The 23,878-nt window shown below is 38.0% G+C and overlaps 1 protein-coding gene across 1 annotated transcript; it reads right to left on the bottom strand.

The window, feature by feature from the left end:
- Positions 1–357: 357 nt before the first annotated feature.
- On the bottom strand, positions 358–17,095 carry LOC121975947 (ubiquitin carboxyl-terminal hydrolase 17-like). The gene is made up of 12 exons (XM_042527888.1): positions 16,522–17,095; positions 14,893–15,299; positions 14,257–14,690; positions 14,073–14,161; positions 12,888–12,973; positions 12,642–12,804; positions 12,246–12,366; positions 11,996–12,153; positions 1,656–1,740; positions 1,331–1,546; positions 1,123–1,184; positions 358–1,048 (listed from the first exon to the last, which is right to left on the bottom strand). Exons 1-12 carry the CDS (start codon positions 16,815–16,817, stop codon positions 439–441), a joined length of 2,727 nt encoding a protein of 908 aa, XP_042383822.1. The 5' UTR covers positions 16,818–17,095; the 3' UTR covers positions 358–438.
- Between the last annotated feature and the right edge of the window lie 6,783 nt (positions 17,096–23,878).

Raw genomic sequence — 23,878 nt, 5'->3', positions numbered from 1 at the left:
AATCGGAAAGCCCAAATAAATCCTGACGAATGGCCTAGCATCACACTTTTTTCAAACTCTCCAAATCTAATATACCCCGGATAAAATTTGAACTCTAATCGTCTAAAAAGACATCACACCAGCCTTAACGCAGATAAAGTTGAATAGACGTACTTTAATCAGATTGTTTATTTGAGAACGAGCCACTCACTCAAGCCTTTTACAGTAGTGTAGGAGACTCTGTGACGGTGCATTTGATTTTCTTTTTTCTTTAAAAAAAAAAAGCTGTTTCATTCTATATGGATTCTTGAAATAAATAAAAAATCTCAGACTCTCTCCTTTTATTTTCACAGGATATACAGCCTAATGAACAGAATATTCACAGGAAAGATTCATTTCCTTTGGCAAAATTATAATAGATTGATGCACCTACTCTAACATAACATTTACAACTCAGATTTATCGATAAGATTCAGATGCCCTTCCCCTAGGAGCAGAGCTTCTTCTCAATAAACTGGGCTTTAGTTTAGCTGGGACACTCCCATCAGTCTCTCTACTAGATTCTGTTAGTTTACTATGATTAGTTGTATCGGAATACAAAAACGATGATGCTCCATCGTTGTGGCACTGCTCTCTTCTGCCATCACAAATCGTATCAGCTGTGACACTATCTATATTACAATTCACAGCTGCAGATGAGTGGGTCGAGCAAGAAGCTGAGTTTCCATCGCCGTCCATGAAATTCAAGAATCTTGACGGACTCTGCCAACTTTGTTGATCCAAGTTCCCAAATATGTAGTCTATGAAGTCTTCAGTGCTTGTCGAATTCCTAGTGCTCTCTGTGCAGCTGAACAGGGCAGAGCTGTGGCTCGATGAATCTCTGGCAGTGAAATGAAGCACTCTGTATCCAACCGCCTGATTTGGTTCATCATGGCATTCTGGTAGACCATGCGTTGTCTTTTCTCTGTCATAACCGGAAGAATGAGCTTCTCTTGACCTGCTCCTCTTAGTCAATACGCGGTCTAGGGACAAGGTCCTACTTGCCAAACTTGGGCAATGTGGTGAGCATCTATCATGATAAAATGTTTGAATAACTACATTGCATTATCAAGAAAATCACGACATGATCACCTAAACATTTACCTGGCATAAAAAAGCATGTAGGCATTCTTCGACAAGACTTGTCCAACCTCCACAGCTTCTACCTGCACATGTGATTAGGTTTCCATGTTCAGTTGTAAAAATGGTAAATTATTGTGCACGACTGCTGACAATTACAATACTTGATTTACCTTATTGAGATCTTAGAACAAAAAGGGAATTTATAAATTAAACTTTTAGTGAAACTTACCATAGCGTCATCTGTCTTAAACCATTTCCCTTGTATATTCTTCACATAACAAACATAGTGGCCAGAAAAAGCAGCATTCATAACATCCAAGTGAACCACCACAGAATAAAGCTTGTACCCCAAGGATTTGTCAGTCGATCCACTATGCATATAAGGTGCTAAATCCAGGTATTCAGGAAAACTAACTACTTTATTGAGCTTACCAAATTTACCAGACTGTAGAAAATAAACAGACACATGTAAACACACCAATTGCACATATGAAGAGTTATTATACTTGAGAAAGAACAAATTATACACCATAACTATTTTTCCAAAGGATTACCTGAAACCGTTTCAAGGCAATCGTAAGGATATTAGGGGCATCGACTATTGTCAATTTCTTTTTGGCTCGCTCATAGGATTTGCATCTGAGATGGAGTAAAGAAGTTTATAATCACAGAGGACTAATTCATAGCTAACAATAATGAGAATACAAAGAAGGTTGAGAATGGGTAGCTAAAAAAGAACATTACTGCTACATATTCAAAACTGTCTTTGGCAGGAGCACTACAATTATTCCAGCAAATACAAAACAGATGTATACATAGCTTAAGGAAATAAGGAATAGTTATTGTATCATAGGCCAGTAGGACTGGCAAACCACGGAATCAGAAGGTTGCCAATCGGTTAGCTCATGGAGTGGAAAATCTAGACACCTGGATTGAATAGGTTGAGGTTTTGAGAACACTGGATAACTTGGGCAGAAAAGGTAATAGGGACCATTGCTGTCCAGCTATATGCAAATACAGAAATAAGCTTAGAAGATCCTAACTTTTTTACACGGATCTCTTGCATTTTTGAATCCATGAACCCTAACACAGTGCAGGAACAAATCCCACTCACATGGTAGCATCATTATATCTACTAGTTCATCATCTCCAAGGCCATCTCTGACTCTAGTCTTCTTCCTTTTTTCACAGTGCCTCAAATACTAAACCCGTCTGTTCATCTCTGCATAGCTACCTTCTTTTCCCAACCAACTCCCCAACAGCATTGCCGATCAAGGACAATTTAGGTGGTTCCTATTGATTCTTCCAAGCTAACTGATGCTAGTAGTAGATCCATCACATCAAATTTTCGTGAAAATGGTTTTTTTTATTGCAATCTTCCCTCTGTATCTCTTTATTCGTGTATAGAGAAGAGACTACAGACAACTAAATATTTTTACAGGATGCTTTTTAAATTGCTAGTACTGTCAAGCTGGGTTGGACAACAATAATGAAGAAATTAAGGGAAAGGAAATCTAAATTCATTGAATGTAGAATATATAAGGTAACAAGAAAATATAAATTTATTTTATTTGAACAAAATATGCAGTTTTCTGTTTGAACTAGGCTCGTCCGACTAGTGAGCATCAGCTTGAAGCTTTGGTTGACATGCAGTCCAATTGATTGACCTGCCTATTGACATGGTAACTGAAAGCTTGTCCAAGTTAAAATTTGGTACAAATCTAATAACTATGGCCCAAGTTCCCAATCAAGCAACAATGGCCTAAAACATTAATTATATGCTAATTGTATAAGAAAGTAAATTTAAAGCATATATTACAACAGAAACTTTGTAGACTTAATTAAACCCCAAAAGTCCCTAGAAGCTATTTCATCTAACTATACCATCATCTTCAATTATAGTATGGCGTTTCCACCATCTATTGCTTCAAAATCAAATGACATTCAATGCGGGAAAAGGTCACATGCTGACCCCGAGCGTCCCACACAGTCGGCCCCATGACCATCTGTAGAGAGGTAAATCAAGAAACTGTAGATGGTCCCCATGGGGAGGGTATTTCCTGGATTTTACCGAGATTCAACCCTTGCTTAATGCAACAAATCTACCCATGGTTACCATCTTAGCTATGCCTCGGGGCAAATCAAATGACATTCAATTGTAGCAAAAGGTGATTACGCTCACCCCAGGCGCCCCTCACAACCCGTATCAAGTTATGTGAAGGGAGGTAAATCACGGGGTTAGCTTATAGCCGACCGCCAAATGGTTAGGAGGTGGGAGGATTTTTTTTTTTCCCGAGGACATGCACCCGCCAGAAATTGATCTCTTGCCTCATTGTATCAAGTATATTACCCTCTAGACAACTAGGCATTCCATGGGGACGAATCAAATGACATTCAAGGTTAGAGGAATTGTAGTCTTGAATGCACTGTTGTATTACATATTAAATATGAAAGGAAAAAAAAACAAGAGCACAACAACTACAAAACAATCTTTATTAAAGATGTCATATTTACTCATATATAATGATACAAATCATAACTGCAGTCTGTAGGTAGCATTACAACACAAGTATTCCATTTTTCAGTAGTTTCATGAGAGCTAACATTCCTTGTTTAACTCTTGTTCAAAGTTTATTAGGATGATAACTTTGGGACACAAGGTAATTTTATTTTTATATAAGATTGAAAAAAATCTTCAGTATTATCCAATTCTACAACACTCTCCCCTAGTATGTGATTTAGTGATAGTTTCCCACTCTTTTTTGGTACTGTCCTAGTCCTCTCCTCTGATTCGTTTACCTTGCCTGCCTTGATACCAACTCCTATACACTTTTCCTATCTCCTACAATAGAGTTTCTCTTGTTGGTGCAACATCCCTCAGGTCAAGGTTGACCTAGTTGACCAAGCTGAGTCTTGGTTTAAGTTTAGATGTTTGACAATAAGAAATTGATTGAAGATGAGTCAAGTAGGTCAAGGTTGACCGGATACTTGACTGGGAAATCCTAACTGGGATGTTAGGTAGAATGGAAGTCCTGGTGAGTGAAGCCAGGCAGAAGGAAAGCCCTAGTGAGTGAAGCTAGGTGAAAGTCCTGGTGAGTGAAGCCAGGTGAAAGCCCTAGTGAGTGAAGTTAGGCAGATGGAAAACCCTAGTGAGTGAAGCTAGGTGAAAGTCCTGGTGAGTGAAGCCAGGTGAAAGCCCTAGTAAGTGAAGCTAGGCAGATGGAAAACCCTAGTGAGTGAAGCTAGGTGAAAGTCCTGGTGAGTGAAACCAGGCAAGGGAAAATCCAGATGGATCAAGGATGATCGGACATCTGGTGTTGGGAAGTCCAAGTAGGTCAAAGTGGATTGGATACTTGACGAGAAATCCGATAGGTCAAGGATTGACCAGGACAATGAAGTCAGTAGGTCAAGGAGTGACCAAATACTATGCATGAATAAAAAGTCCAAGTGGGTCAAAGGATTGACCGGACACTGGTGGGAAGTCCTAGTAAGTCGAAGGAGTGACCGGATGCTAGGCGTGATGTACCAACAGTCGAGGTTGACCGGATGTTGGTTTGAGAGGGGACTTGGTTTGGGCAAAACCAAGAGCTGGATCGATGAGTCGATCGGAATGGATCGATCGCTGGATCGATCCAGCCTTCTTCAGCGAAGCGCTCGATCGATCCGTGGATCGATCAGATGTCCCAATCGATCGCTGGATCGATTGGGACGCATTTCGCGCGATAAGCGCCGGATCGATCCATGGATCGATCCAGCGTTCCGAGCGAGGCGCTCGGATCGATCCGTGGATCGATCCAAAGCCTCCCGATTGATTGGGAACATTCGAATCGATCGGGATCCGACCGTTGTTATAGCCGCAGCGAACGTTGTCTTCGGCATCTCTTCGCAGATTCACTGATCTCTCGCCAACTCCTCCACAGCGCTCCAAAGATCGGATCGCCAGTTCTTGAAGGATCTTTCAAGTCAAGAGGCGGATCAAAGGCAAGAAGAGAAGCTAGGGTTAGGGTTTTCAGACTCGTTGTAAGCTTTGTATTTTGTTTCCTTCCTTTCTTCTTGAGAGTCTGGGCTTCTCCGCCCCAGAGTTACCGAAAAGGAGTGTTTTCATAGTGGAGGGTGCGTGCGTGGTGTGGATCCTTGGACTAGTCACCTCTTGTGAGGTGGATACCAAGTAAACCAACCGTGTTAGCGTTGTGTGATTGTTTCCTTGTATTTCCGCTGCACATCTTTGAAGAAACAAGCAACGCCGAGCACCGAGCGAACGCGACGAGCTATTCACCCCCCCCTCTAGCTACTTTTGGTCCTAACAAGTGGTATCAGAGCGAGGCCACTCTTCACCGGAATCATCGCCGGAAGGGTCAAGCATAACAAGAAAAGCTAGAGGGTGAAGAAGTTGGAGCAAATTCTTCAAGTTCAAGACTTTATCAAGCTCAACTTCAAGATGCAATTCCAAGATGAACTTGGATTTGACACAAGGGTGGCTCCACTTTACACATCCACAAGCTTCGATTCTTGGAAATCAAGAATCGAAAATTTTCTTATGATGGAGATAAAGCAATGGTTTGCTCTAATGGAAGGCTTCAAGGCTCCAAGAAATTCAAAGGGCAAAGTTCTCAAGAGGAGCAAGTGGAGCCAAGAGCAAGTCCAAAGGTACGAGGCCAATGACAAAGTGACCAAGCTTTTGGTCAATTTATTGTCAAGCACCATCCTTTGCAAAATTGGAGAATTTGAAGATGCAAAGGAATTATGGAGCAAATTGGACAAGCTTACGAAGAGATCCTCCACTGTACAAGATCATGAAGAATCCAGAGAGGGGGACTCTTTGGAGCAAGACCAAGAGGAGGACTCCGAGGTTGAGAGATGCTCAACCTTCGAAGAAGAGGAAATCCTAGAAGCTTCATCCTCAAGGGAATGCAACGAAGGGAACAAGGAGGGAGCATACTCCTTGTTTCATATTCAAGATGATGAAGCCTCCACCTCTAGGATTGAGGGGGAGCAATCCTTGGTGACGCCGGATCAAGAAGAAGGAGAAGCTTCTACATCCGGGTCAAGAGACGAAGAGGAGGAAGAAGATTCTACCTCCACAAGTCAAGAAAAATCAAATGGAGGAGAATCAAGGTCCGATCAAGAGGAAGCTTCTACCTCCGGATCCAAAGGAAAAGATGTCACCCCTACACACAAAGGTATAAATGTTTCAATTAAAAATAAAAATCATATAATATGCTTTGAGTGTAGGGAAAATGGACACTACAAGAGCAAGTGTCCTAAATTGGCCAAGAAGAAGGGCCAAGTGGCACAAAAGGGCAAGGAGAAGCCAAAGGAGACCACCCCCGGGACAAAGAAGAGCAAGGAGCACATTGTGTGCTTCTCTTGCAATCAAAAGGGGCATTACCGAAGTCAATGCCCTAAGGGGAAGAAGGTGGTCAAGGCTCATGGAGGAAGCTCTAGTCAAGGGGGAGCCTTTAAGGTAAAGAAGAACGTAACATTCATTGAGCCTATCCCTTTACATTATGGTAAAAAGCATGATAGTTCTAACTTATATCATTTTAATGCTATTTACCATGAAAATAGGAAGCATGATAGTGTTAAGGAAAAACATATAGCTTTTCATGCTAAAACCACCACACCTAGGGCTAGGAATGTAGGTAAAAGTCTAGGCAAAAACTCTAAGGATTTTATCTACGAGCCTAAAAATAAAAATGCTCATAAATTTAATGGAAAACCAAAGACTAAGGACTTAATGATAGAAAATCAAGTCTTGAGGTCAAGGCTTGATAAAATGGAAAAGACCCTAAAAAGGATGAAAAATATCCTATTAGGGCAAAATGAGCATAACTTAGGGTTAGGAAAATCAAAGCCATCCAATAGCAATAGAGGTTTGGGATACAAACCAAAGGCTAAGAAGGATGTGCCTAGTTATCATAGGGTTCCATATAGTTATGGAACAAACCCTAGGTCTAGTGGGCAAGTCAAAAATACTAAGGAGGTCATCCCTAAGAGTGTTTTTGCAATAAATGTGACTAAGGCTTCTAAGAAGTCTAAGAAAGTCACAAACAAGGTCACAAGGGAGGCTATCCCTAGAGTTGACCTAGAAAATGTGACCAAGGCTTCTAAGAAGCCCAACAAGGTCACTAGGAAGGTATCTAGGGAAGTTATCCCTAGTGAGTACCTAGAGCATCCAAGGAGCACCAATAGGTGTTGGGTTCCTAGGAGCATTTTCTCTACCCCATAAATGGGTTAGAGAGTGTCAACTCCAATTAGAAGGGTAGTTAACCCAACTTTGAGGAAATTGACACTCAAGGAGCATTTTCAAGGTTTTGTTAACCTTTGAAAATGAAATGGAATTATTATTTACTCCTTGAAAGAGTAAAATGTGCCTAATGGTGGAAGAATTGATTTTAATCTTAAATGGCACATATTGGGAAATTCATAAGAACTACCAAGTTGGGATTTTGGTATGTTTTTAGGAAATTTAAGGCAATCCGGGCCTTAATTTAAAAGTGCTACTCTTGTGGAAAAATGAAATATGCCAACATTTGAGGATATGCTTACTTTCAATTGGCATACATTAATCAAGGGAATTAGAAATGCCAATTTAGGCTTTAGCATTTTCTTGAAGCACTTTAGGGCAATCTAGGTTTAAGTTGTAAGTTTAGCTAAGATTTTAAGGATACTTAGATAGTTAATCTAGGTATACTTTATTTATGCTAAATCTTGCCATGATTGTTTGCCCATCATATGCCATGACATCATGTCTATTTTTGCATTCATGTTTTATTATGCAAAATCCAAAAATACCATGTCATGACATTCATACATCATGTAGTTATAGGAATCTTTCTTTTGAAAGTTATTTTATTTTGATGTATGCCATAACATTGTCATGCATTAATTTATTTCCTTGTAATTAAGGACAAATGGCGTTTAACAACACTTATTAACAAGTGACATCCTAGGTGGATGTCTAATATCTTTAAAATGCCTAGATAGACATGCATGATCCCCAAATTAGGGCAAAACCAAAATCTACATCTCACAAAGACTATAAGGTGACTTGTATGTGCTTTAGTGCACATTAGATACAAGTGAGATGTTAGGAAGATGAACAAAACTCAAGATGTTGATTTAGTGCATTCTTTTGAGTTTTAGGTTCATCAAAACACATAGTTATGTGTATTCCCATCATTGGGAAAGCTAATGTACAAGTCATGTGCATTATGCCCAAGGAATATGATGGGATATTGGTTTTAAAAATGTTTTTAAAATGCTTTTGGAAAACCATGGTGAAGGCTATCTTTTGATAGTAATCACCATTGAATAGTTAGACACAAACTTGAAGAAAACGCTAAAGTTTTAGCAAGTTTTCAAGCTTGTGTCAATTTTTGAAAATATGATGTATTTTCATAGAAAACTATTTTTCCATGATTAAGTATGCCCTAAATAATGTCTACACGAAATTTTATGATTTTTGGATTTTTGTAGAATTTTCTAGGGGTTTCTGAAGTTGACTGAAATGGAATTTCAGCAACTATCAGAACTTTGATCGATCCATGGATCGATTGAAGTGCCCGAATCGATCCGTGGATCGATTCAGAAGACAATTCTCCCGCGAGCAGAAGCTCTCTGGATCGATCAGCCGATCGATCCAGGTAGTCTGAATCGATAGTGGATCGATTCAAAAAGGTTCAATCGATTGGAACCCAACTCCAATCGATCCAAGTTGCTGATTTTGGCTGGGAAGGGCTGATTTCAGCATCTTTGAACCTCTTTGAGTCTAGGTAACCATTCCAAACCCCTAAAATACATTTGTATACATACAAAGGGTGTTTTCATGTGAAAACAAGGATGGATTGGTTAAGGAAGGCTTCATTGAAGTTTAGGTTGAGGTTTGCTTCAAATTTTGAGTATTTGAACCTCAAAACTTCTAAATTTGGGTTTCCTAAAGGTTTAGGGATTCCAAGTCATTGTTGGTGCAATGACAGAAGTTACCACCATGTCTTTAGGGGGAGGGACTCTTTAAAGACATGAAAAATTATTTTTCATGAACCTTGGAAGGTGGTTAACCTTCGTTTAAAGAAAATGCTCATGTATGAGCTTTTGAACTTGAAATGGGGAGTGGATATCCTCATTATTTCAAGTGGGAACTCACGTGGTTAGAAAATGCTCAAGGTTGAGTATTTGTCTACAATGAGGGAGAAGTTAAGGATAAATGAAGGGTATGGGACCTTCTTTATCGTGTTGATCACAACGAGTGATGTTGTGAACAACGATGAGCAACTCTTCAGGGGGAGAGTCGTCAACAAATGGATTTGTTGATGTGTATCCAAAATTGGGGCATGAGTTGATGTATGCCCAAAGATGGGTTGATGTGTGCCAATAGGGGGAGAATGAAAGGACCTGTGAATGGGTGTAAGTTAGGCTTTCATTACCTAGAGGGAGTGTGCCCTCTTAGGGGGAGAATGAAGAGCTTAATTTATGTGTTCATTACCTAGTGGCATGAAGATTGAGGCTATAGGATTAGCCTAACTTACATGTGGTATTGTAAGTGTTATTGTGGTATTGTCAAACATCAAAAGGGGGAGATTGTTGGTGCAACATCCCTCAGGTCAAGGTTGACCTGGTTGACCAAGCTGAGTCTTGGTTTGAGTTTAGATGTTTGACAATAAGAAATTGATTGAAGATGAGTCAAGTAGGTCAAGGTTGACCGGATACTTGACTGGGAAGTCCTAACTGGGATGTTAGGTAGAATGGAAGTCCTGGTGAGTGAAGCCAGGCAGAAGGAAAGTCCTAGTGAGTGAAGCTGGGTGAAAGTCCCGGTGGTCGGGTGAAAGCCCTAGTGAGTGAAGCTAGGCGGATGGAAAACCCAGTGAGTGAAGCTAGGTGAAAGTCCCGTGAGTGAAGCCGGTGAAAGCCCTAGTGAGTGAAGCTAGGTGAAAGTCCCGTGAGTGAAGCCGGGCAGGAAAATCCAGATGGATCGAGGATGATCGGACATCCGGTGTTGGGAAGTCCAAGTAGGTCAAAGGATGTTGGATACTTGGCACGAGGAAATCTGATGAAGTCAAAGGGTCAACGGACATGACGGAAGTCCAGTAGGTCGAGGAGTGACCGATACTTGGCATGAATAGAAAAGTCCAAGTGGGTCGAAGGATTGACCGGACTTGGTGGGAAGTCCTAGTAAGTCAAAGGAGTGACCGATGCTAGGCGTGATGTACCAACAGGTCAAGGTTGACCGGATGTTGGTTTGAGAGGCTCAGGACTTGGTTTTGGGCAAAAATCGCCGGATCGATCGATGGATCGATCCAGCCTTCTACTGAGCAGAGCCTCGGATCGATCCGTGGATCGATTCAGATGTCCCAATCGATCGCTGGATCGATTGGGAGGACGATAAGCGCCGGATCGATCCATGGATCGATCCAGCGTTTTCGCAGAAGCTCGGATCGATCCGTGGATCGATCCAGCCTCCCGATCGATCGGGAACATTCGAATCGATCGGATCCGACCGTCGCGGGTTTATAGCCGCAGCTAACGTTGTCTTCGCATCTCTTCGCAGATTCCAGATCTCTCGCCAACTCCTCCACAGCCTCTCAAAGATCAGGTTCTTGAAGGATCTTGGAAGCTTTCCAAGTCAAGAGGCGGATCAAAGGCAAGAAGAGAAGCTAGGGTTAGGGTTTTCTGTACTCATTGTAAGCTTTGCGCTTGTATTTTGTTTCCCTTTCCTTTCTTCTTGTACTGAGAGTCTTGTAGGGCTTCTCCGCCCTCGGTAGTTACCGAAAAGGAGTGTTTTCATAGTGGAGGGTGCGTGCGTGGTGTGGATCCTTGGACTAGTCACCTCTTGTGAGGTGGATACCAAGTAAACCAACCGTGTTAGCGTTGTGTGATTGTTTCCTTGTATTTCCGCTGCACATCTTTGAAGAAACAAGCAACGCCGAGCACCGAGCGAACGCGACGAGCTATTCCCCCCCCCCCCCCCCCCCCTCTAGCTACTTTTGGTCCTAACATCTCTCTCTTGGACTCTCTCATCTTCTTGTCTCTCTATTTCTTCCATGCACAAGTGCCCATGTTTAGACTCCAATGTTGTCTTATCAGCCAATATCGTCTCATGTATCAGTTAGTGAGTGAACAAATAAATTCCATCCGTGCCAATGACACATACTTCAGTTAGTGAGTGAACAGATAAATTCCATCCGTGCCCAATGGCACGCACTTCAATCCATGTGTTAAATTAAAATGAAATTTCAATTCTTAATGTCGAGCAACATTTATAACTTTGACTTACTAATCTCTTCTAATCTAGAGCATTTCTATTACAGCTGCAAATTAAATTGGTACAGTAGTAATGCACTATTGTGGCACAATTCCACCATAATTATGCCTAAAGAGATTGCCATTAGCATGGCTACATCACTCAAAGGGTGAACCAAAAGGCAGGGCATGATGCTCAGCAATAGCCAATCCAAAATTCCATTGTCTTTATTGTTCGCGCTACCACATGAATGTGTATTGCTTCTGGAAAATGGTAACAAGTATAGCCACATCATTCACTTAGTAAAGATAACAAACTTGATTTTTTTTGCCCAGTGAGAAGTCTTCAAAACAGCTTATAGAGGGAGAAACATTGCACAGAAGAAAATAATTGAAAAGATTCATTAATCAATTTCTCAAGTCAAGATTTCAGGTTTTCCTCAAGGATGATCATTGACAGGAAAAATTGAATTGGATAATTTTCCAATTCTCATAAAGATGAGAGCACAGCTATATTTTTAGCAATAGACATTCAAGAAAAGAAATAAAGGTTTTCCACTTCAATGAGTGTTCCACCTTCACAAATATAGGGATGATAATTCTGAAGACAACATTCTTAAATGGTTAATCATCTAGATGCTAGTATAACACTCACCTTAGGCATTGATACTTATTATCACCATCCAAAACCTCTGTCATTGTAAATTTTCTAAGAGCTTCTTCAAGGGTTCCAATATTCCCTTCTATATCTAATGTAAGATCCATCATTCTTTCATTATGTTCAGATCTGTTGTTGCACTTCATGCACTCTATCTGTAATTTTCAAGAACTACAATTTTAACTCCTAAAAATAACTGGAAAGCACTTTAGCATTGGGAAAACTATTAGACATCAAAAATCAAAACCTTCGAGTGCAAATAACCACCAAAAGTTAGTTGTATGAAAGTAGTTTCTTCAGTCCACCGATCAATAGCATGTAAGCCAGCTTCCTTAAGGCACACAGATTCCATTGCATCAATGGCATATCTGTAAAAGAAAAGAAAATAAAAATGAATATACATATATGCACACAAATCCCACCAAAATAATGAATTATCTAGCCAGTTCCTGAAAATAAGAGCTCACATTTTCCAACCAACAAAAAAAACATTGTACTGTCAATTCTCAAGCATCAATGACCGATACAACACACTGTCTCAGAGACTCAGAGTGGTTAAGGTAGCATTCATGCTTTATGGTTCTATTATCTTAATAATTTCACATATTAAAATCCAGTTTAACTATGACTTGTGACAAATCACCTCAAAAATTCATGGGCATCTTCTTCTCTTCCAAGACCAAGTTGACTACCAATTTTGTACAAGTGAGAAAGTATGCCAGCGGGGGACAAGGGAGATTGCCGAGCTTGTGCATTAATAAGAAGATTTTCTAGTTCACATGTGAAACACCATCCTCGTTTTGGGCCTGTTATTAAGAGTGCTCAAACATTAGCAAAAAAGCTCTGAGTGACCAAAAAAAAAAACATGTAACCAGTGGACGAAACATGCATGATTTTGAATGAACTCCTTCAAGAAGATAAGCAGCAAGTGGTGTAGTAAAAGCAAAACTCTGGAGCACGGCATTTGCATAACAGCTGCAGAAAAGGAACGATTTAGAATGACTTTAAATCAGATTTTAAAGAAGACAGTAAAAAAGTGTGGAATATTTGTTATACACTATTGCACTTTGTTACTGATACATATTGTTACAGCTAATATGAATCAATGTATATTGAGTCATCATTATTCTTATTTTGGACGTAACAGTTTCATAATTTAAGAAATAGGCTTATGGAAGGTTTTACAAATATAAAGTCCTGAGGTGATATAATTCATAGGCCACCACCTCATAGAACTAGGACCTCATGTGGTAAAGTGGAAATTTAAAAGTACACAGCTTTCATCAAGACTTAGACCCTGATTCCCCACAGAGAGAGGGCAAAAGGGGGGATGGAGCAAACTGCAAAGCATTTGGCCACTCCACCATTTACCTTGGCAATTTGGCCAACAGGAGGGAAGAGTGTTGGATCCCGTGGCATGATTTGTTGTGTCAAACTCCTCTGCTAAATATTGGGCTAATGAAAAGGAAAGCAGAGAAAAGTGGAAAAATGGTAAAATGATTTGTATACCCTTTTGTTTTCCATTAAGTTCTGCCTCCTAATAATCCTGACCTATGGGTATTTAGCCAATTAATTCTTCTTCCAACCACCTCTCCAATCTCCTCTCGGTTTTGTCTGCATGGTAAACAAAGCATGGAAGATACCTTTCCCTCTCATCTCCTTCTCCCTCTCCTCTCCATTCCCTTCAAGTAAATATAACCTTAGACTTACAAAAAATCTCATACTTAAATTGTTAAAAAGAAGATAGCAAAACTGAATGGAGAACAAAGAACATCAGGAAATATTATTTATAAAATCATGTTCAGCTAGGATGAGAATGTAAATAACTGAACAAAGAAATATGGAATATTATTTATAAAATGATGTAATTAATAAAACTCTCATACTTATGAAATGATCAACAATCACCATCGGCAAGTATGAGGATAAAAAAACAATTGAAAAACTCAAGAGAACCATTTCAGCAAGGATCTCATGTAGAAGAGGAACGTATATTCAAAACTTCAAAAGACACATATTCAAACTTATTTACCAAACAAAAAATTAAATAAGGATGCCTTCAAACAATAGTTACCTATTGTGGCAGTTTATTAGACCACTAGGGCATAGTACCACTTTGTCAGAATTGTACAATTTGACAAAGTATTCAAATGGGAAAAGCATCTGAAAATCAATAAGAAGAATGTTACTATCTCAGAATACCTAAAAAATGTAAAACCGTAACTTTAACTGCCAAAATAAGAAAAAATAATTCAAACCTTCGGTTTTTTAGAAGAATCATTGTCAAAAAGAGATGAATGCTGCTGGGAGAGCTTTGAAAGCTTTAACTGCTGAACAACTTTTTGAACAGATGTTTTAATGTCACTGGAATGAGATTCAGCATTGTGACGAAATTTTGTAGTAGCTTTAGGAGGATTATGTACTTTTCTAGATGCATAATCTGATATGAACTGTCCAGCAGGGGATGCTTGTCCACTGTGACTTTTTGAACCACAAGGAGGACGTGATTCATTTAGAGAAGTTCTCAAGGTTGTGTTTATTTGGGCAACTCCTGACAAAGATCTTAAAGAAAGCATTTCATTTCTTGACTTTGTTTGAGAGCATATATCCTCATTAGGAACCTTCTGGGAGAGCCTCATATGGGATCTGGCATCCAAGATACTGTTCTCTCTCTCTTTGTATGTTGTGGAATCTGTTGAATTAACAACAGTGGCACTTTGAGATATACTGGAAATACTCTCACATTTACAATCATCTTTAGAGAGTTCAAAATTAAAAACTTTCAGAATTGATAAGCTTTAAGCCTAAAGGGCTATTTTCAGCATACAAAGGCACTTTGTAGTCAACTTCCATTCTTACTTTATCATGCAAGACATTAGAAGATAAAATAATACCGTGTGAAATGTTAGAAGATGATTGTATTTCACATCCAGATTTGGGGAGTACACTGGGATAAACTGCGGAAGAAAAGGCATCGAATGTTTTAACAGGGCCAAAGAACACTGAATAGCTTGAGGATGAAGAATCAGATGAATCAGAAGCGCTTTCTGTTCCCGATGAGTTCAGAAATTCGTCATCACTAAAAGCTTCAGATGAGTAACTTGATGTAGATGATAGCTTCTTGCTGGATGTCATAACTGCCGCCTGATAATTTCCTTCACTATTTGGTTGATTATTATGTAAGTCAGATCCTTCAACTGTTAGCCCGCTCAATGGTGTGATACCAACTACATCAATCCGTGGAGAACCACACTCATTCTTGTGTCCTTGTCTCCAATGAAGTATCTGGCATTTCCCTGAGCTGTAATTAATAAACAGAAATAAGCAAATACCAATTGCCAAGTGCTAACTAACTTTGATCAGATGATAGATTGAAAAGATGTTGAAACTTATGTGGATAGACATTCTAGAATAAATAAAAAAGAAAATGTTATTAATGTTTAGTGGAGTAAAGTCCATAGCAGTATCGCAAAGTAGCCAAAGAGCTTAGCAATATGAATATGTATAGTTAATGAGACTCAAATCTGAATTCATTCAGGTATATGTCACATGAACATAATTTGAGATCAGAAGATTTGATGTTCCAGGTTTCATTGGAAACTGCAATAAGGTTGAGGGCACTCTAGGGTCACTCACTGGCATCAAGATTACCAAAAAAAACATTGGTGGGATCAATCCCAATAAGATGATGCCTGAGTTTGCCACCTGTTGGTTGAGTGGGAAAAAAAATATTAGAAATATCTCCAAAGTTAGTTAGTCCCCTTCACCTTTGAAAAGAATTTAGCAAGCTCCTTTTGCTATTGAATTGTCTCTTGAACTAAGTGCATGATCAAAAAATCAAATACATCACGTTTAATCAGATAATTCACATTATTGCCTTAGGCAAAATTGATGAGAGATGCCCAGCATGTACACAAGGATTGGAACAAAGCATAATTTCTAAGGTATCTGAGGTGCAAATTATGACCAGCGATCTAGTTTCTGAAGAGCATTGTACAAATCAAGTAAAACATTTATAAATGGAAACAGTATTTGGATATTTTTTTTACATATCTAAGGCAGCTTAGAGAATAATTTCACTATCAACTTCTCCAACAACCACCGCTACCTCTTCTTCCATGGGTTTCTTCTCAGCTCTCCTCTTTTGCAAACCACAGTGACAGTAATAAATAAGGTTTAGCCTCACTTCCTTTATTATGGGTCGACGAGGAAGAACAACACATAGACAATCAATAGCGACACCTTTAGCCATCCGTCGGAATAAATCATACAGCAAATACATGCAATGCTATTAATTCTTAACCCGAGCGTTTGGCACAATGCTTTCACATACCGAACCAAGGAATTGACAGTTCATCAGGTTACCTAAGATCCACAGGCTCAAACCAAAGTAGAAATAGATTAAACCCCTAATTCTAAAAAAAAGGCAGAATCAAGCAGCAAAAAAGAAGCAAAATTCAGTAAAACTTCAACAAGACTCCAACAATTTCTCGAGTTCATAGAGTGGAAGACCAAAAAAATACCAGTATTTTACAGCCTTGCACCGAGAGCACCTCGTCGTGGTAGGGCTGTGGCACACAGCACACACTCCCAATCTCAGCCCAGAAACCCCACCTGCCGCAGCAGGGAAGAGCCTCCTGCACCCAAGCACCACACGCGAAGATTCCTCCTCCACCTGAGCGGCCTCCTCCGCCGCGAGGAGCGCGAGGCGCATGACCTCCGCCCGCCTCGCCCCGGCCCGCCGCCACGTGCGCCGAGCCAGCAGCATCAAGAGCAAGCATATGACGAGCGCAACGACGGAGAATCCTAGGGCGGCCATACTCCTGCGCTCCGACCGCAGCCCCTCGTCGTGTAATCCTCCTTCGGCGCCGCGCGCATAGATCTTCCCTGAAGCTTCCAACTCCGGTGGCTGCCGCTCGCCTCCGCTCTCTCTCGCACGGCTAGCCTACTTCCGCGCCGACTCCGTGAGATTCCGATGCCGGCGATGGGAGATCGAAATCGGCGGAGCTCAAAGGCACAATAATTGCCAAATACGGAAAAAAGTAAAGTGGTACCAGAAAACTCTATTTCAATTGAAAACATCCAAAAGAAGGATAGAGAAATGAGTCAAGCACTTAACAATTGATTTGAGTCAATAATTTTCTAGCTAGCTTTGAGCCTCATTTGAATAATGTATTAGGAGCATTAATTAATTTATGGCCTCATTTAAAGAGTCAATAAGTTTCTACTACATCTGAGAATCAAATTCCAGCATTGAATTAATTCGACTAATTAAATAGATAATTTTTTCTTAATAAATTATTTATCTAATAAGGTTGGACTAATGAATTAATTCGGTAGAAAACTTTTACGAAACTAAATTGGTCATTTCAAAATTAGTTATGATGTTAACTATTTTTTTTAAAAAAAATAAATAAATAAAACATAGTTATAATATTGACTTTTGGTAGACTTTCATGTAAATTTAGTAAACCATTGAAATGATAGGTAAGGTAATTAAGCCAAGTCAAATTTAAAATAAATCAAATTATTAACATGGTTATTAAGCTTGATTTATTTTTTTAAGAGTTTGAGCTAATGAATTCAAGTTTAATGGGAGCTTAATTCATTCAGATGATATCTTAATTTAAACTTATTTAACTGTTTGAAAATTTAAAGTTTTAAAATTATTTAATTGATTGTTAAATCTGATAATATAAGTTTATTTATTAATTTCAAAAAAAAATATTTTATTTATTATGTTAATGAAGATTTTATTAATGAATATGATTCACAAATTTTATCTGTGAATGTTGTTCATGAATAGTTTATGATTCTGATTCACAAGCATAAAAAAAAAATTGAACATATATATATTTAACTCATTTAATTAACAATATGGATTCAACTAATATAAATAAATTTTACTAAATTGAATATCAAATTAACTTGTTAATGATAATTAAATTCATTTACAACTATAACTATTTTTGATCCAACTTTGATTTTATTCCTCCTAGGCATCTCCATGTCTAGGATGTCCAAATATATACAACCTTAGAGTGTGAAATAAAATATAATTCTATTTCATTTGCATCATTCAGCCCCTTTTACAAATGAATGCCTTGATATTTTCAATATCTCACCAGTTGCACCCCAACAATAGTATTACTTCACTTATTTTTTGAGATTAATGATGGCAGAGGGTATCTTTAAAAAATAGAGAAATTTTAGGGGGGAAATAAAAATGTTGGTCTTACCTTCCTACATTTATTTATTAAGGTAAAGACACACAATCTTCTTTTGAATGATATTTTAACTTTGATATATAAAAAAAATATCAAGTTGCAATTATATCATTTGTTTCCACCGTCAAGCCAATCCACTGATTTTGAAGTATTTTTTTTATCGTGAGATTAAAGATCAGATTACTTGGTAAAAGATTACAAGTTTAATTAATATAAATTTTAAGGTTTTATTTTATTACTTTGGTTTAAAATGAAAAATCATTTCAAATCCAATAGAATGTGAGCTAGATATATATATTAGCAAGGAGTAGTTAAGCCATTATTAGCTTAAACTAATTATTAGGATTAACAACTTAAAAAACCAACTTGTCTTTGTTAAAGATAACTTTCATGTTCAATAGTAAATTAAGGAATAACAATATGTCTCATAGTATGTAGGTTAGATTGAGCTGAAATATTCTGAACAAAATTGTTTGGTCAGGTTTTGGTCAGGTCTGCTCTTCAACTAGTTGGGTTTTTATCAGATCGGTCTAGTAATAAGGTCAGCCTTAAGGTATATGCCTCCAACTTTTAGGCCCTAAAATTTGATATTATATATATATTAAAATTTAAGAAAAAATCTCTAAAAAAAAAAGAAAAAAAAAGAATGTGAACAGTAGTTTTTTTCCTTTCCAAGGCATAATGAATATTGAACGTTTCTTCAGCTTTTATCACTTTGAACTTTCGAAGCAGTGAAAAGGCGTAGTGAAAAAACAAATTGAGAGAAAGCTCCGCTTGGTACCTACCTCTCAATTCCTTTATACTTTTTGCACTGCTGTTTTGCAAGATTCTTCTTTTAGTCTTCTTGATCGTGGTCTCATGGTTCCTCCCTCGTAGCCACAGGTCCACAAGAGATTTTGTTGATCAATATTCAATGATCAGAAGCTATCGGTTTTGGAGGAAGAGAGTTGCCGAACACAGTTCTATTTAGAGAAAAAGAGTTTGGATTTGCGTTTAAAGAGTAAAAACTGTCAGCTTCTAATCACTCTTAGCAAGCTTTAGAGATCATTTTTGGGAATTTTCAGCCACACTAGTAGAGGTGATCTGACTGATTGTGATGCCTTCTTCTTTCTTTCTATTTTTAGAAAATATTTCTGGTCAAGTTAATGACTCAGTGTTTGAGTTCCTCTAGGAAAAAGTGTTTAGATTTGTGCTCGAAGAGTAAAAATTGCCACGAGTTTCATCTCTCGATGATCCTTGCCTCAGATCTAGGTTCGGCTGGGAATTATTGTAGAGACGACATCTATCGATTGCTTCAAATACAAATTAGGTTGTATTGCTCTTTTACTATTATTTTCACTACTTGTGTTTGTTTTATTGCCACTTGCTAGCTTTGTTGCTAGTTTTGTGTGTTTTATTTTTATACTTAAAATTTATATTACAAACATATTTTCAAAGAAATATCAATCTGAGAGTTAGAAAATGAACAAAAGAAAAAGAGTGGAATAGATTATTAAAATTCAAAAAAATATTCTTCATAAGTTTTTTAAAGTTAACTCTTCAGATGAAGATTCAGTTGATGAATTACAAAAGAAAGTCAAGAAAAACTAAATGATTATGCACTAACCGAGTAATCAAGAAGAACTAAATGATCATACAATCAATGAATAGAAAGAATTGATGGAAAATAATGATAATAATCATGCAACGAATGAGCAAGAAAAATTTAGAGAAAATGATGATAATGATTTTAATGTAGAAGTTGGTAATATAATTGAGAATGAAAATAAGTTAGAGCAAATTGGTTATGTTTTGGATATCTATGATCCAAGATTTTGGGATAACATTGATAATAAAACAAGAGATCTTTTGGTAGAGAAAGGTCCTATAAAAAAAGTTAATCCTAAGTTCATTGTAGATTAACTTTCGAGATATTTTTCATATTCTTATTACACAAGAAAATTACCAAATAGAGAGAATTAAAATAGAAAATGACTTGTGTACTCGAAAGATGCGAACAAAGTATATTGTTTTGTTCCAAATTGCTTAAATCAGTGAAACATAAAAGTTTGCTAGCAAATGAAGGTCTTAATGAGTGGAAATGTTTAAGTGATAAACTTAGACAACATGAGAATGGTATTGAATGGTATTGAGCATATTACTAACATGGGAAGGTGGATTGATTTGCAAATTAGATTGAAAAAGAATGAAATAATTGTCAAAGAGATCCAAGTGCAAATTAAGAAAGAGAAGGACATTGGAAACTTATTTTAGTAAGGATTATTTCTATTATGAAATGTCTTGCTAAACATAATTTGACTTTTCATGGGGATAATGAAAATTTACCAAGGTAGTAATGATAAACTATTGGGGCTACTTGAATTAATTACAAAATTTGATTTGGTAATGTAAGAGCATTTTAGATGCATTCAAAATAATGAGATTCATTATCATTACTTTAGTTATAAGATTCAAAATGAGTTGATTTTTATATTAGGTTCTAAAATAAGAAGTACTATAATTGAAAAAAATAAAAGAGGTAAAATATTTTTCAGTGATACTTGATTGTACTTCAGATGCAAGTCACCATGAGCAAATGACTTTGATAATTCGATGTGTGGATGTGTTAGTTTGTACATATCTTGGTTAGGACTTTTTAATGAATTACAATCTGTTTGAAAAACCATTGAACTTGATATTGATAACATGAGAGGGCAAGGTTATGATAATGATTCTAATATGAAAGATAAAAATTAAGGTGTACAAAAGAGATTTCTTATAAAATAAATCCAAGAGCATTTTATGTCATGTGCTTGTCATTCTCTTAATTTAACAATTTGTGATATGATTCTTATATTAAGGTTGTGTCATTTTTTTAGAGTTATATTACTTCACTTATTTTTTGAGATTAATGATGGCAGAGGTATCTTTAAAAAATAGAGAAATTGTAGGGCGGGGGGAATAAAAATGTTGGTCTTACCTTCCTACATTTATTTATTAAGGTAAAGACACACAATCTTCTTTTGAATGATATTTTAACTTTGATATATAAAAAAAATATCAAGTTGCAATTATATCATTTGTTTCCACCGTCAAGCCAATCCACTGATTTTGAAGTATTTTTTTTTTTATCATGAGATTAAAGATCAGATTACTTGGTAAAAGATTACAAGTTTAATTAATCTAAATTTTAAGGTTTTAATTTATTACTTTGGTTTAAAATGAAAAATCATTTCATATCCAATAGAATGTGAGCTAGCTAGATATGTATATTAGCAAGGAGTAGTTAAGCCATTATTAGCTTAAACTAATTATTAGGATTAACAACTTAAAAGACCAACTTGTCTTTGTTAAAGATAACTTTCATGTTCAATAGTAAATTAAGGAATAACAATATGTCTCATAGTATGTAGGCTAGATTGAGCTGAAATATTCTGAACAAAATTGTTTGGTCAGGTTTTGGTCAGGTCTGCTCTTCAACCAGTTGGGCTTTTATCAGATCGGTCTAGTAATAAGGTCAGCCTTAAGGTATATGCCTCCAACTTTTAGGCCCTAAAATTTGATATTATATATATATTAAAATTTAAGAAAAAATCTATAAAAAATAAAGAAAAAAAAGAATGTGAACAAGAGTTTTTTTCCTTTCCAAGGCATAATGAATATTGAACGTTTCTTCAGCTTTTGTCACTTTGAACTTTCGAAGCAGTGAAAAGGCGTAGTGAAAAAACAAATTGAGAGAAAGCTCCGCTTGGTACCTACCTCTCAATTCCTTTATACTTTTTGCACTGCTGTTTTGCAAGATTCTTCTTTTAGTCTTCTTGATCGTGGTCTCATGATTCCTCCCTCGTAGCCACAGGTCCGCAAGAGATGTTGTTGATCAATATTCAATGATCAGAAGTTATCAGTTTTGGAGGAAGAGAGTTGCCGAACACAGTTCTATTTAGAGAAAAAGAGTTTGGATTTGTACTTAAAGAGTAAAAATTGTCAGCTTCTAATCACTCTTAGCGAGTTTTAGAGATCATTTTTTGAGAATTTTCAGCCACACTAGTAGAGGTGATCTGACTGATTGTGATGCCTTCTTCTTTCTTTCTATTTTTAGAAAATATTTCTGGTCGAGTTAGTGACTCAGTGTTTGAGTTCCTCTAGGAAAAAGAGTTTAGATTTGTACTCAAAGAGTAAAAATTGCCACGAGTTCCATCTCTCGATGATCCTTGCCTCAGATCTAGGTTCGGCTGGGAATTATTGTAGAAGCGACATCTATCGATTGCTTCAAATACAAACTAGGTTGTATTGCTCTTTTACTATTATTTTCACTACCTGTGTTTGTGTCATTGCTACTTGCAAACTTTGTTGCTAGTTTTGTGTATTTTATTTTTATACTTGAAATTTGTATTACAAACATATTTTCAAAGAAATATCAATTTGAGAGTCAGAAAAGAAACAAAAGAAAAAGAGTGGAATATGTTGGTGCAATATTCCCTAGGTCACGGTTGACCTGGTTGACTGAGCTTGAATTGGGTCAAGCTCGAGTCTTGATGTTTGAGTTTCGATGTTTGACAATACATGTAGACAACACATGAAGATTGCAGGTGCAATTGTTCATGTGGTGAGATTGTGAAGGATAGTCAAGTAGGTCAAGGTTGACTGGATACTTGATTGGGAAGTCCTGGTGAGTGAAGGCAGGCAGATGAAAGTCCTAGTGAGTGAAGCTAGGCAGGAAGAAAATCCTGGTGAGTGAAGCCAGGTGAAAGACCTAGTGAGTGAAGCTAGGCAGAAGGGAAATCCTGGTAAGTGAAGCCAGGTGAAAGTCCTAGTGAGTGAAGCTAGGCAGGAGGAAAGTCCTGGTGAGTGAAGCCAGACATATGAGAAGTCTTAGTGAGTGAAGCTAGGTAGAAGAGAAGTCCTGGTGAGTGAAGTCAGGCAGACGTGAAGTCCTAGTGAGTGAAGCTAGGCAGAAGGGAAGTCCTGGTGAGTGAAGTCAGGGAAGGAAAATCCAGATAGATCAAGGTTGATCGGACATCTGGTGTTGGGAAGTCCAAGTATGTCAAAGGGATCTTGGCACGAGGAAATCCAAATGGGTCAAGGTTAACCAGACATCTGGTGGAAGTCCAAGTGGGTCAAAGGGATTGACCGGACGCTTGGTAAGGGAGTCCTAGCAAGTCAAGAGTGACCAGATGCTAGGCACGATGTCTCAACAGGTCATGGTTGACCGTATGTTGGTTTGAGGGGTGTTTGGACTTGATTTGGCAAGTCTTACATAGGCTGGATCGATCAACCGATCGATTGGCTCATGCCCAATCGATCGGTTGATCGATTGGGTGAGTCCCGCGGAAGGAGAACCTCCCAATCGATCAGTGAATAGATTGGGGAGAATTCTCGATCACACAGAAAGCCTCCCAATCGATCGGTCGATCGATTGGGAGCCTCCAATCGATCGGCTGATCGATTGGGAGCTACGATTTTGCGCGATAAGCCCTGAATCGATCAGCCGATCGATCCAGGCGATTCCCAATACACAGAGGCGCTCTGGATCGATCGGTCGATCGATTCAAAGCCTCCCCAATCGATTGGGAGCAATCCAATCGATTGGGATCCGACCGTTGGCGCTGGATAAAGCTGTTGGCGTGCGTTCGTCTTCGGCAGAACTCACGACTTCCATCTCTGATCTTCACCG

This window comes from Zingiber officinale, chromosome 4B (assembly GCF_018446385.1).
Source record: "Zingiber officinale cultivar Zhangliang chromosome 4B, Zo_v1.1, whole genome shotgun sequence".
Taxonomy (NCBI): domain Eukaryota; kingdom Viridiplantae; phylum Streptophyta; class Magnoliopsida; order Zingiberales; family Zingiberaceae; genus Zingiber; species Zingiber officinale.
This window is presented reverse-complemented; position numbering and strand designations above follow the sequence as displayed.

Excerpts from the sequence above, each read along its gene's own strand:
- LOC121975947 (XM_042527888.1), bottom strand. The coding sequence starts at position 16,817 with ATGGCCGCCCTAGGATTCTCCGTCGTTGCGCTCGTCATATGCTTGCTC. Across the intron at positions 12,974-14,072 it reads CTAATAAACTGCCACAATAG|CTGTTATGCAAATGCCGTGC; the intron begins GTAACTATTGTT and ends CCTTTTCTGCAG. Across the intron at positions 1,741-11,995 it reads AATAAGTATCAATGCCTAAG|ATGCAAATCCTATGAGCGAG; the intron begins GTGAGTGTTATA and ends ACTCCATCTCAG.